The sequence below is a fragment of the Hetaerina americana genome, unplaced genomic scaffold, assembly GCF_022747635.1.
Source record: "Hetaerina americana unplaced genomic scaffold, ioHetAmer1.1.p SCAF_60, whole genome shotgun sequence".
In the NCBI taxonomy this organism is placed as follows: Eukaryota; Metazoa; Arthropoda; class Insecta; order Odonata; family Calopterygidae; genus Hetaerina; species Hetaerina americana.
The window spans coordinates 1820581-1834871 of NW_027287206.1; the positions used below are offsets into that span (position 1 = coordinate 1820581).

At 36.7% G+C, this 14291-nt stretch overlaps 1 protein-coding gene across 2 annotated transcripts in view; it reads left to right on the plus strand.

Annotated features, from left to right (window-relative positions):
• Positions 1–8880: 8880 nt before the first annotated feature.
• Positions 8881–14291, plus strand: part of RYBP (ring and YY1 binding protein) — a 37702-nt gene continuing 32291 nt past the window's right edge. For both annotated transcript variants that reach the window (XM_071594414.1, XM_071594415.1), the window contains exon 1: positions 8881–9216. In XM_071594414.1, coding sequence (XP_071450515.1) covers positions 9026–9216 — 191 coding nt within the window. In that variant the 5' untranslated portion in view covers positions 8881–9025. The remainder of the gene's footprint in view (positions 9217–14291) is intronic.

Consider the following 14291-nt stretch of genomic DNA (forward strand, 5'->3'; position numbering starts at 1 on the left):
AAAGCCGGGATATCGGGGATCGAGAAAATTCTCCCATCCATATGAACATCTTCGCCTGTTACTCTTCCAGGCCATTTCGTCTTTTCCACACTCTTCAATCTTCACACCTCGAAAACATCCAATCCATGTCTATCCTCTTACATCAATGACTTAAGTTTCTGAGTCGTGTAATAATACTCTCCATATTAAATTGTTCACTAGTCTTACCTTTACCTATGGTCCCAGACATCAGCTCCTTCATTGTAAAACCTTCTTTGCTTAACGCACCTCTTCTTATGTCCATACTACCGTGACTATCTTCACACTCCATAGATGAATAAACTGTCCCAATCACACTATTTTATGCCCACCAATTTGAAAGTCTGACTTAGCCTTTCTATTTTTCAAAAACTTCCTTGTTAATATTGAATCCCTTATGTAATATCCGCCCGTTGCTATTTGATTGGCGTTAAATGAACTATTGCTAGCACTGAACCTCACTTCATTTAAAGCTATATAATTTGGCATAGAATACTAGAGAGACCCGCTATTTGACCTACTCGTGGGCCTACACTTTGATCTAAAAAAGCTCTGCAGTGATCTAATATCCTACCCGCTACAGGCATGCGGCCTCAGACGCGTAATGAACACCGGGACGGTTCCGGGAGTTCGTACACGATTGGATCGCCGGCTGAATGTCGACGAAGGATGTCCAATTATCCCTGCAGAAACCACGCAACCTCTGATTGATGCCTCCCACTCGGCTTCAAACTAGGGGCCCACGATCAATCCTCGGGACAAGGCTGCAGATCGAGAGCGTCACATTAATCCCTTCGACACTACCCACCCGCTTCACCTCTGAGTTCAATTCCGTGAAGGAATTCAGAATATCTTCAAATCCACGGTCCGCGGCATCGTTGACGCCAACATGAGCCACGACCCGTAGCCGTCGCTCCAACCGCCTTTGTCACCTGGGGAACACCGCCACTAGGAATGCACCATGCCGTCAGGCCCTGGCTCACACCCTCATGGTCTGCCCTCTTGCGCAATGGGACCATCACACGTCTGACGCTACTGCCGCCTATCACTAGAATTACCCCGTTTCCACTCTGACGGCTCCTTCCGGGCGGTGCTCTTACAGGGGCGGAGGTAGGGGCTGCAGATACCGCTGGGCTATCCTCCGATAGCACCTGATACCTGTTGGAGACGGGGATGAGGTTTGCCTTCGCATCTCCCATCCCTCGCTGCAGCGTTAACTTTCTCCCGCTACTGAGCGAGACAACCTCTCAATCCTCCGGTTCCCGGAATGGCACCTCTCTCCCATCAAAGGATCGGTCTTCGAGAGGCCTCTCGATCACTCCGCCGCATGTTGCATTCGAACGAATCCGTGCGGCCTCATTGGAGCGGCGAGTTTTCGCAACTTCACCCTGAGTCAAGCTCTTCTGCGGAAGAGCAACCTTCCCGTCAAACTTAGATCGGAGCTCAGTCACGATACCCTCCAACCAATCGATATGGACTCATAGCCACGCACTCGCCGCTGCAGGCGTGCGACAGAAGACCTGGTAGAAGCCATCCTAATTCTATCAAAAACGCCAAATTTTGTAAACGACGGCTAGTTTAAAAAAACAAAAGTTACAAATTTAATAAATAAAAAATTTCCTTGGGATCAAAAAAGGCTACTCTACTGTACAAATTGATGTCACTGACCTGCTTAACTGACAAAAAATCCGCTAGCTATTTAAGATAATGGATGAAAACACAAAAGTTTTGATCGTAAACAATGTGCGTGGTCTGTGCAATAAATGCGCGAACTGGTGCAATTTGGCGGGCTATAGCCCCGCCCACTAGCCGCGCTCATTGCCAGAGACCCAATGAGCCGTCTGTGCTGGGCGAATCGACGAGCTGTGCGTATGGTGCCACTTATGTTAGTTTCTGTTGTCCTTGTTTTTACTGTTTGTCGAAAATGGAAATTGGTGAAATCACGGAGCAACGAACCAACATCAAGTTTTGTGGTGAAGTACGGTAAAAGTTATCAAGAAATTACTGAAATGTTGACAACTGTTTACTGCGATAATGGTTTGAAGAAAACACAAATTTTCAAGTGGATTAAATCAAACCAAAAAATCAAGAAAAAGCTGATCGAAAATCAAAGCCATGCTCATGGTTTTCTTTGATGTCGAAGGTGTTGTCATCATGAATTTCTTCCTGAAAGACAAAGGGTAAATACTGAGTTCTTACCTTAGAGTTCTCAAGCGTTTGAGAGATCGCGTCCGTCGCGTGCGACCAAATTTGAGTCAAGGTGATGGATGGATCCTTTACCACGACAATGCACCTGCACACCAACATTGAGTGTTCGCTAGTTTCTGGCAAAAAATTCAACCACGATCCTTGATAATCCTCCTTATTCGCAAGATCTCTCCCCCTGCGACTTTTTCCTATTCCCAAAATGCAAAAATGTAATGAGGGGCAATCACTGGGAAGATGTTGACACAATAAAGCAAGAAACGACCAGAAAACTAAAAAGCCTAACTGCCGAGGACTTCCAAGGGTGCTTTAAACAGTGGAAAAGAAGATGAAATAAGTGCAAAGTAACGAATGGAAAGTACTTTGAAGGGGACGAAATCGATGTGGACTAAATTTTTCAAAATAAGGTCTTGATGGCCTAAGTTCGCGTATTTATTGGACATACCTCGTATGTAGACTGCGCGCGATTGAAAGCGATGACAGCGAAGCGCGGGCGACGCTCGGCACGGCGAGACTAATACGATCGGCCTACGAAATAATCTGTAGCTTAGCGCTGGAGCATTGTTAATAGCAATTTATTTTCTCCCTTATCATATAAGTAAGCAATGTCAATGAATTATAATTAAATGCTGATTTTTCCAGTGCAAATATGTACAAGTAAGTAAATAAGTACAAGTTTGGCCTAAAAATGCATTAAAAAATCACTTTATTAGACAAATTCAAATATTCAACGCGACAGTTCAATATTTTGAAAGTGTAAAAATAATTCGGCATGTCTGGGATTGGAGTTTTTGGAGTGTGAGAAGACACCTTTTTGACTAGCTTAACTGGCTACAGCACTCAACCGGATTTCGAGGGATCTGGGTTTGGATCTTGGAGGGGGTGAGTGATTTTTACACTTTGAAACTGTTGCACTTTATTAGGCATATGAAGTCAATAAAGTCTTTGACAAACAGAAATTTATCTGGAACAAGAACACCACCAAATGTCCAGCTTCTGATGATCTGGCACTTCTTCTAGGCAGAACATAATTGCAAGAGGGAAATTACATTGTCAAATGGTGTCAAACTAGTTTGAATGCCTTTTATTTTTTTTTAAATTTACAATTTATATTTGCCTAAACTCTTTATCTCTTTACCAAGTCTTCCTTTTCATGCATTCACAATCATGCTGTTCCTATACCCTTCTTCGTTTATCGCAGATACTACAGCCATTATCCCCTCCCATTTTATAATAGTATCCATTCAACAATCACCTTCTACACATTTCTTATTGATCTTCCATGTCTTAATAAATGACACACTAGCTCTGATCTTATTCTCACTATGCTCTTGCATAATGCCCATTCCTCCTTCCAACATGCACACTTTTATACGAGAGTTGCTATTTATATTTTAAGCATTGACAACACTAAGTGCTTTAGGCGCCATTTGAAGTTGCCATCGGAAATTTTGATCCTTTAAACGCTAACTTTCTGCAGAACATTTTGTCGTTTGATTATAACTTCTATTGTTTACAGTGACGCGAAAATTTTGTCCCAGCGAAAAAATAGAGTTAACTCTTTCGTGCGATGATTTTTTGCGGCTTACGACATGGACTATCAAAACAGGTGTGCATTGATCAACTTACTTCCACTTTTGCCGATGAAGACCCCCATCCTTTGCCACTGTAAAACGCTGGTATAACGAAGTACATCATGGCCGCCGTTTGGTCAGCGACGAAAGTCATGAAGGTCGTCCAAAATCAGTTGTGCCAGAAAACATTGATGTTGTGCAAGAACTAGTGAAGGAAGATCGTCATGTCACTTATCGCGAGATTGAGGCATCCTCTGGGGTTAGTATGACGAGCATTAATGAGATATAGCATGAACGTATAGCCGTGAAAAAATGTATTCGCGTTGGATCCACTATAATTCGACAAAAGCTCAAAAAGATGCTCGTGTCAATTGGTGCAAAGAAATTTAAAAAAAATACAGTCGCAGTGCTTCAAAAGTTGTGTATAACATCTAAAAAGGTGACAAATCTCGGCTCTATGCATATGAGACCGAAACAAAGTAGCAATCCACTGTATTGATCTACCAAGACGAGCCAAATCAGACGAAAGTCATTAGTGCACGAAGCACATCGAAGCAAATGATCGCCTATTTCTTCGGAATAACTGGAAACGCGGCAATCGTACCGCTAGAACAACGAAGAACTGTGAATTCTGAATGGTACACGAGCATTTGTTTGCCAGAAGTGCTTGGTGAAATACGGAAAAAGAAGCGGCAACGAAGGATCATTCTTCATCATGACAATGCAAGCTCTCACATCGGCTGAAACAACTACCTATTTGACTGGCCTAAAAGTGGAACAGATGGGCCATCATCCGGACAGCCCTGATTTAGCACCAAACGGCTCCTTTTCATTCCCGCTTATCAAGGAAAAATTGTGTGGCCAACGTTTATCGGCGCCTGAAGAAGCCGTTGATGCATTCAAAAATCGTGTCTTGGAAGTACCTTAATCGGAGTGGAAAAATTGTTGCGCAAATTTGTTCGAGCGCATGCAAATATATATTGATTATCATGGAGAATAATTCATAAAACAATAAAGCCATAATCAACTATTAATGACTGCCTTTTCTTTATTAGGCTCAAAATATAAATAGCAAACCCCGCACTGCTAATTGCTTTATAAAATGTTTCTAAGGCTTGAAATTAGAGCAGTTCCTTTCTTAAATTTAACCACTTAAATCTAAAAATTTGTTCCCAAGATGTGTGCATGCTGATGAAATATGTCTGTAATTGGATTGTCCAGAACATTGGTTAAATTTTAAGGGTTTTAAAGTAACGATGCTTTACATCCCATGGTATTGTAATCAATGTTAAGCTACAGCTGATGCAATCATGTTAATCATGCTAATTAAGTTATGGTAAAACTCTCAGAAGTGAAACCACAGGGCAGCTGATATCATTCATTCAACATTGTATCTCCATTCAGGAATGCCAATTCCATCAGGACTTCCTTTCATTCATTTGTCCCTGAGAGACATTCTAAGCTTGGCAAACCTAAGTCACACTTGTAGGCTACCCATTCCTTTTTGGTTTAGGCTACTTCAGAATGCAATATGCTTCTTATATTGCTGTGCTTGTAATGCCTAGGAGCACTATTAATCAAATATAACTCATCTTTGTGAATCACTGCATTAAATTGAATACTCCAACTCCTTGGTTAATTTTAAATAATATAAAATGGCAAAACATGTGGAGTAGAGTAAGATGGGAATAAGTGAAATTTACATTTCTTGGTTAAAAATTCAAGTTGGCAAATTGTACAAAGTTAATTGTAGATCCCAAAGAAAGCATATGAAATTATTTCTAGAAATGTTTCGGCAAAAGTTTGCATGGAATAGGAGGCATTGGCATAACTGTTCAAAGGTTATGTAAATTATGGAGCTCATTTAAGGAAAACAAATGAATTAAATCACAAAAATGACAAAAAATAGTAATATCTAAAAAGCAGGTGGGTTTGCAGGACTTTTATTTATATTATACATATATGAAAGATACCTTTTTGTTGTTCATTGATAATGTGCGATAAAGATCTTTTCATCTATATGTTTTTAATACATAGGGTTGAGTCTTTGACTATTTGTAACACACTCAATAAACTACTAAAAGAGCTGACTAAATTATTTTTAAGAAATAAATTTAAGTTGAATATTTAAAAAAAATCATTCCAGTGCTTATAACAATGTCAAATAGGAAGCAGTAATGGTTTTAATAATCCCTGAAGGAAAAAAACTATAAGGTCAAAAATTGGAATACCAAGTGGATGTTTAATATTTTGGTGTACTAGTTGCTTCCCTATGAAGTTTGAGATACAATTTATTGATATGTTTTGAAAAATATCAAAACTATTGCATAGGTAAATTAAAAAATGTACTAATACCTCTATATTAAATACATAATTAAAAAAACCATGACATTTGACAAAATTATGAAGTGAAAGAAGGAAATCAGTGAAGTGCTCTTCCAAGGGCCTAAACAACTTTAAGATGTTTAATAAAAAAAAGATCTTAATAGATTAAGATGAGCAGGGCCTGGAAATCCTGAGAGCTGCATTCGATATAAACATGAAGGCAAGAAGGCACAAGGCCCGATAAAAGGCACCAGAAGTGACAAAATAAACATCAAGGCACTCAAGGTCAAATTGAAGGGACAAGTTGCAACTCTTTGGCATAATTACGGACAAAATATTTTTAGGAAATAATATCACCAAAGTTAACAAGTTAAGAAACAAAAATATATAGTTATGAGGTCAATCTTGTCGTGAAATCAATCCAAATGAAAAAACTAAGCACAAAAAACGTATCACTACAGAGAGCACCAACATTATAATATGTTTACCCAACAATAATTTTTTCATAAGTTTTCACAGCTTTCTAGCACATTTTATAATTGTGTATAAATATTTTAATCAGTATATAATACACTGAAAGTTAAAAGTGGCCTCTGTTATAATGGAAAAAATTAGTTGAATGCTATAGGCATAACATCCAATAAATGCTCAATTACTGTGTGTTTAAAGCAATAGTGGCCACATTTCTGCCTCTTTAATAGCTAATAATACTGGAATTCCCTGATTTTGATGGTAAGGAACTTCATGATCCCAATTCCTTGCCTTCAACCAGGCAAGCTAATTTAGAGACATATCTCAGAATTGTCAGTCTATAAGAATCAATTTGTTCTCGCAATAATGTACTAGACTTGTATGTGTTCATTGCAGATATGTCAATTGAATTTATGGAAAAATTGTTTCTTGTTTTGTTTGAAAAAAATTTTCATTTTTTTAGATCTTCTGCAAAGGTTGGAATAACAATTTGCCTTCTACTATCTTTTTTGTCATGTCAGTCTTAATTTAGAATGTATCATGCTATACTGTATTCAGAACTCCATAAATATATATTTAATCAAATCACTAGTCTTCAACAATCAAATAACCAAGTAAAGAATATTGGAAAAATATTCAATTAAAGGATTACAATAAGTAAATACATCATATTGTGTGGTATACATGGGGAATGGCACTTTACTTTTTTACTCTGTGCATGGTATAGATTAAGATGAGCATTATAAAAACATTAGGAGAATAACTTTGATATTGGTATTAATTCAGTGTCAAATGGCCATACAAACAAACTTCATTCATATTTAAAATTGCCTATATAATATTAATTTTAAAATCACAATGCTAACTGAAATGTCTTGAAACAAGCACTATTTGAAAAAAAATTCCAGAACACAGTGATTCTTTGGCTAAAAATTTTAGCATTTATCTTTGACAGTAGCTATATTAATTGATGAAGGGAAACCATCAATTGTAGACGATAACCAAAATATTCAAAATACCACTAAATCTGAAGAACCCTACAAAGATAATTTGTTATCATTCATGGAAAAATGAGAAAATTGGTTTAACAAACAACATAATAAGCATTTCAAGCAGAATAAAATGACTGTATCCGCCTCTCAGTCTTATGGAAAGATTAAAATGAATGAGATACAATGAATTAATTTGGATTTTAAGGTGATGGGAGTTCGATGATGAAAAAATAGAAATATATATTATGCTAGACCACATAAGAGAACAGGAAACTATAGAGTACATAAGAAATATGTTGCATTATTATGGATTAGAAGGCATTATTAAATAAAGATTTAAAAAACACAGCAATGAAATAGTTCAAGTCACTAAAGCAAATAAATTTAAATCGAAAGGATTAGGGTACAATAGTAAAATCCCCCCAAGGAAGTATGAATTGGTAGGATTTTAAAGGTTTTTTCCATTAATGATGAATATTTTATTATTTGTTTACTTTGAAATGTATTGTAGAAATGTTTAATCGATATGTTGATGCATCAATCTGGTAAAGATAATTTGACTATTCACAGCCCACTAAATGAAGAAGGAAAAAGGCTGACCAAATGGTTCAAATGACATTTAAAGGCACTGAATGTTAAAATACGGCATAAGTCCTGGTACAAATTCAAACAGTAAAAAGGAAGAGGGTTTAAATACATCCCTAATTGATAGAACTAAATGGTCAAATATTAGCATTCCAAATGGAAGTAAACCATCTTGGTGTGATATCTCTCAAGTTTGAAAAGATTGGCAAGTACCATTGTAAAAACGATTTTTAGCATATGAATACCATCTAAAGTCATTTTTTAATCAATGTGGAAGAAGCTCGTGGTTGGCAAATCACGCTTTAATTACAGCTTCAAGATAAAGAACACCTAGTACTAAACCCAAAGGCCTTTTAAAATCGAGATTTTGTAGATTAAATATCATTTAGGATGGCATGAGAAAAAATAAAGCCAATTCTCACACAAATTATAAAGGAAAAGTGCAAGGATGGCCGATATAAAATTTAAAAAAAATGAATAATGATTTGGCGTCATTTTTTTTGAATTTTCCTAATTTCGTCTTTGTTCACTTAACAGATCAATTTAATTGAATTTAACAAATCATAATTTTGAAACGCCGCCACTATTTGACCAATGTCACGTGGTACATCAGTTCGTTAGGCTTGCCTCACATCACGCGTCTCACTGGCCAATAGGATGCCCATTCCAGCTACACTGCTGATCTAGGCTGAGCACAGTGGCCGTGAACACGTCATGCCAATGATTCCAGTCATACTTGTGTTGGTGTTCAAAGGCGGTGAGGCTACGAATGAACTACAATGTAGCGTGTTGGAGTCATAGCGTCTGGTCAATTAATCGGGAAGCGAATGAATCGGATTGTCCTAGGGTAGTGAAATGAAGAGGGGCTTAGTTGGGAGGGAGGGGGAAAGGTTTCAAGAAAGTGAATACGAAGAAGAAGACAGAGAAAGAGAGGATGATATTGACAGAGAAAAAAGAAGAAGAAGTGAGACAGAGGAAGGGGATGGCAGAGTTTCATCCCAACAGATTTTGGGTCTGAAAATGGACCAGAAAAAGAGCCCAAATAGGTAATTCTTTAATTAACTGACGGCTAGGTTTCGAAAAGAAGCTATTGGGTGCAGTTAGCATCATGAATGCCACTATTGAACGTCGTGCGGTAATTTTCCGTGTTAACTTCAAGAGATTATCGTGTTCACGGAACTACCGTAAACTATGCGAAATAAAAATGTGTTGAAAATTAGCAGTGCTTCAGGGTTGTGTTGCGTGTGCAATAGTTTATCTTGTATCTTAATTCAAATGTTTTTCATCCTCGATAAAAGTCGGATACCTTGTGTTGATAACGGCCTGAAGTTATACAATTGGCGTACTGTAATTTTTTTTCTGTGATATATATATTTCATTTTCACCTCTCTAGCCTTCTTGTTAGGTTGATAAAATACAGCCTTTTTCCCAAACATTTTCTTTAGTGCGTTTAATCACAAGGACTCCGTGGTTTTAGATAAAGTTCATGCAGGTGAAACGAGATCGTTCGTGCAGGTGAAACGGGATCACCATCGAGTGAAGGTCCCGCGAAGTTTGTCGTTTATAATATTTGAGTATTATTTATAAATATTCAAAACATCGATGAAACACGAAAGGACCCATGCAATACAACATTTTTTGGTTACAATATTTTTTCACTGAATTTATTACGCATTTTAACATTATGAGAACCATTAATAGATAGCCTAACGTGCGGGGAAATTGCCTTTAATCTTCTGCTGTGTGTCCGCCAAACAATTTCGTAACGGGCGTCAATGTTTAGATAAACATGTCTCCAATTCGTCAAATGTTAATTCTTTGTTTTTTTTTAATTTTTCTGAAGTACATTTTTTATGACATTCGAACACATTGATACGTATAATGTATGTTAGAGTGGTGTGCATTAAAGTTACATTTCTCAAAAATTATGATCATGGTATTGTTTGGTTGATCGCACCGAGATGTGTAAGGATATTCAATTTTGTGTTCATCTGGTTGTTATTTTATTCCATCCGACATGCTACCCTGCGAGCCACCAAAAGGGTGTGTGGCCGAAGGTTATTACTCACCAGATATGCAACATCAAAATTTAAGTTTTGCTTAATTTTTAGTTACGATATATTTCTAAACATAATTAAAATAAGGAAGGTCAAAGTAGCCATAGGTACATGCGCTACGATATCTAATTGAAATAAACTTATGTGCCCATACGAGAGGGGAAATAGGTAGCTAGAAGGTTAATAACTAAAGCTATATGAGATAAATACGACACACTTAGCTACTAAGAATTGAAAAAATAAAATTGCTCTTCTCCCTAGCACCGTCGGATTGTGTCATTCTTATCCCTAATCGTTTTAGGGAAAAATAACATCGTTAATCTATCTCTTCTACAGTCAATTTCGCTAATTTCATTGACGAATTCTCTCCTACCGTGGTGCGATGCGGCTATTAATACTTTCCAACATCGTCGCTCATGAGATTATACAATTTAAGCTAGAGAATGCATGTGTTATTTAATATTTGCTCTGTGAGTGATTCCCAACCTAGATCCTCTAATAATTTATGTGCGCTACTCAGTTTACCTTAACATTTTACAAATGTAGCACCTCTGCGCTGCACACGATCTAATTCGGCAAATACTCCAACTTAATGAGGATCCCATGCACTAGCAGCTTATCCGCAATTAAATTAAACCTTCTCGTCACCTATGCCCGATACTCTTCTGATAAATCTTATTTTATTGTTGGCTTGACCACACAATCCCCGTGTATGTTTCACCAAGCAGGGGTCGCGAGTTAAGGTTAACGCCCAAGTATTTAATCGAGTATATACTCCATTATTAAGATAGAAAGAAAGACTCGTACTTTTCCACAGATTTTATTATACGGTACAACGCGTTTCACCGACTTGCGGCATCATCAGGTACGAGTAAAGGAAAAGTACGAGTCTTTCTTTCTATCTTAATAATGGATATTAATTACTTCCACGAAGTGAAGCCTGAAACAATAGAATATATACGAGTATATACTATTTATTTATGTATTTCTGACGCAGTACACGTTCGACAGGGAGCTACTCATATTCCAACAATCATCTCTACCCACAATTTTAAGTTCTATTCTAATTGCCAAGTGTCGCACCAACGCTGTAAAGCACTAAGGCAGTCTGCTCAAGCTACTTTATCCCCAGGACTACGATATCTATTAGACGGCTGTGTTGTCGGCAAATAAAGCGTCTCTTACATATTAACCAAAGGGTTAATGTCGTCAACTTATAGAAGGAATGAAAGAGGTTCGAGAGCACCTTAAGGATTTGTAATTAAAATTTGGTAATTTTCCTCTAAATAAAATTTAATACTACTTGTTTCAATGTAACTACATCATCAGATAATCTATGTACATTGAAACCGGTCGTATTAAATTTTATTAGGTGGAAAATTACCTATTTTTAATTAATCATGATATTCCACCGTATCACGCCTGAAACGTCTCTTTTTTTAACACCTGAAGTGATTTATACTTCACAAGAGCTAACACCATGTATGACTACCCTTTGTAGGCGGCCATTCAAAAGTTGTTAATCCAGCCTAGAATATTTTTATCTATACCATTGGTTCCTAGCTGTATGGGTAGTATATTATGAGATACTTTGTCGCAGGCTGTTTTATAGTCCAGTAAAACCGCGTCCACAGGGACATCATTCTCTCCCGAACAGACAGTTTTATGAATAAGAAGTGCATGTTGTCAGTTACTCTTTCGGAAACCTCACTGGTTTTTCATCATTAATTCTTGGCTAGCATAGTGTCTCATTATCGAACCAACAATTATACATTCTATGACCTTGCATAATAACGAGGTAAGGGGAATAGGCTTGTATTGTTTTCTAGGGGAGGGTAATAGGTACTTGTTTTCCCCTGTCGCTTGTTAATATAGGCGTTGCATTAGCCGTTTTTTAATTACTAGGAGCCTTGTGATCAATTAGGGATCTCTTAAATATGACTTCTAAACTCGGAAAAAATTCCCACACTAGCTCCTTATATATACGACCTGGAATTTGATCAGGCTCAGAGGAATTGCCAGGGTTAATTTTTTTCAGCAAATATTCTACTCCATTTTATGAAATTGCAATTTTGGGCATCGGTTGGTGGAAATTATTTGGTAAGCCATAGGTGACATTGGGGGAAGCCCTTTGAAAGAAGGAATTTATTAAATCGGTTTTTTCTAAATTGCTAGTTATTCATTCGCCTTTATCGTTTTTGAGTAAGTAACTGCAGATCTATTTCCCCGAACCTCTCGCTCGGAGGACCAAGTGCTTTTGAATTCTCTTTTAAATTTTCAGCTAATCTATTCCTTTTTAATTAGCATAACGCGGACCTAAAGTTATTCTTGATATTCGCCCTAGATGTCTTATTATCATAAGTGATCTTATTATGTTTGTCGCCAGCGACAAATGTTGTTCCTTCTTATTTTTTCATCTTGGAGTGGCATAGCCTTTATGTCTTCACGTTTTTTTAACTTCCAAGTTTCTAACTTCATCTGGGTTCTATGTTACCTTTGATACATTTACTTGGAATGAACCTGTCTACAGCTTGATGTGTGCGTGGTGACTAGTAAGTGATTCCACGTATCCTCTGATTCTGATAATAATTCTGATAGACTAAAAATAATAGTATTTTTGATTGACGCGGTTTTAACGGATGATAATTCGCGAGTTCTTTAGATACAAAATATACTCCAGTTATTTTTTTAAAGAAGCAATCGTGATGACCAAAAACTTATTAGGAAGAATAAAAAAACATCGTTTTAAGTATATTCGCAAGCCGGGCTTTTATGTCACACTATAGAGATTGTCAGGAAATTATCAGGATTTGTTGAAAAAATGGTGGGAATGCATGAAGTCAATGAGAAATGATACCGAAAATGTACGCAATTAAACTCAGCATAACATATTTTTGTCTATTTCACACCTTTTGTTCATTTTATTGTCTACCTGTATGTCCCCTCACATAATATACAGAATTGGGGTGAATTGTCAGGAAATACAATACTTTATTGAGAAAATGAAAGATAACTTATGGTTCTATCGCAAATAATTGTTTGAGAGACCAAATTTGAATGTTTGAAAAATTGGTCACTTTGATTATTTTTCCTCCATGATTTATATTTTTAAAATTTTGCTAGTGTCACACAAACTTTCAGAGCTTTCAGATTTTTAATATGAAAGAATTTTGCAATTTTTAAATAAGTTTTATTATGGTCTTGAGAATTTAATCTTACGTAATGTTGGCATTTGGTCCCATTAGAGATGGATAGCTTTTTCTTTGGTTATCTACATTTGAAAATAGGTTTTAAATGGACGCTCATTACATTTCTTAGCCTTTTCTAACAGTAAAAAACATAACACCCTTCAGTAAAACAAACTTCCCATAAATTTCACATATTTTCTATCTCCCTTCATTCTACTCAATATCCCAAATGTTTCCCTACCCTTACGCTGCTTGCCCGATGCCCTTCCCTCTATTTTAGATATGGTCCTGGTGCTTTACACTACATTAGGGCTTGATCATATTCTTTTATGGTTATCATTTATCCAATTTCTTCTCCTAGAACTTTATTGTCTTTCTATAGGATGTCATTTCCTGTATTTGTGTTATACCATTCTTTTGTCACTTCTTTTTGTTGTAGTATTAACTCCTCATCCCTGATTATTCTTTTCCTAATTCTTTCTTAAAATATTTTCAGGGTGTCTTATTCTGACTTGCTCTCAGATTTCTGGGTAAGGTTTCTCGGTGTTTCTTGTTGCCATATTTTTCTCAATATGTTTACATTTGTCCACAATCCATTCTTCTTTTCTTAGTTTCTACATTTATATTGTTCTGTAGTCCATTATACTTGTCGGTGTCCCCACTGATATTGTTGTTCTTCCCTTGAGGTTGATCTCTCCATGAAGTATTGAAATATCAAATTTCCTATCTCATAAGAAACAAGGAAGCATAATACACACTGCAGCTTTTAGGTTCGAATTTACTAAAAATACATGGATCAGACAGATAAGAATAGAAGTATTTTAACGTTAACACTATGCAAAGTAAATGGCATTGTTTGATTAAAAAAAATAGTAG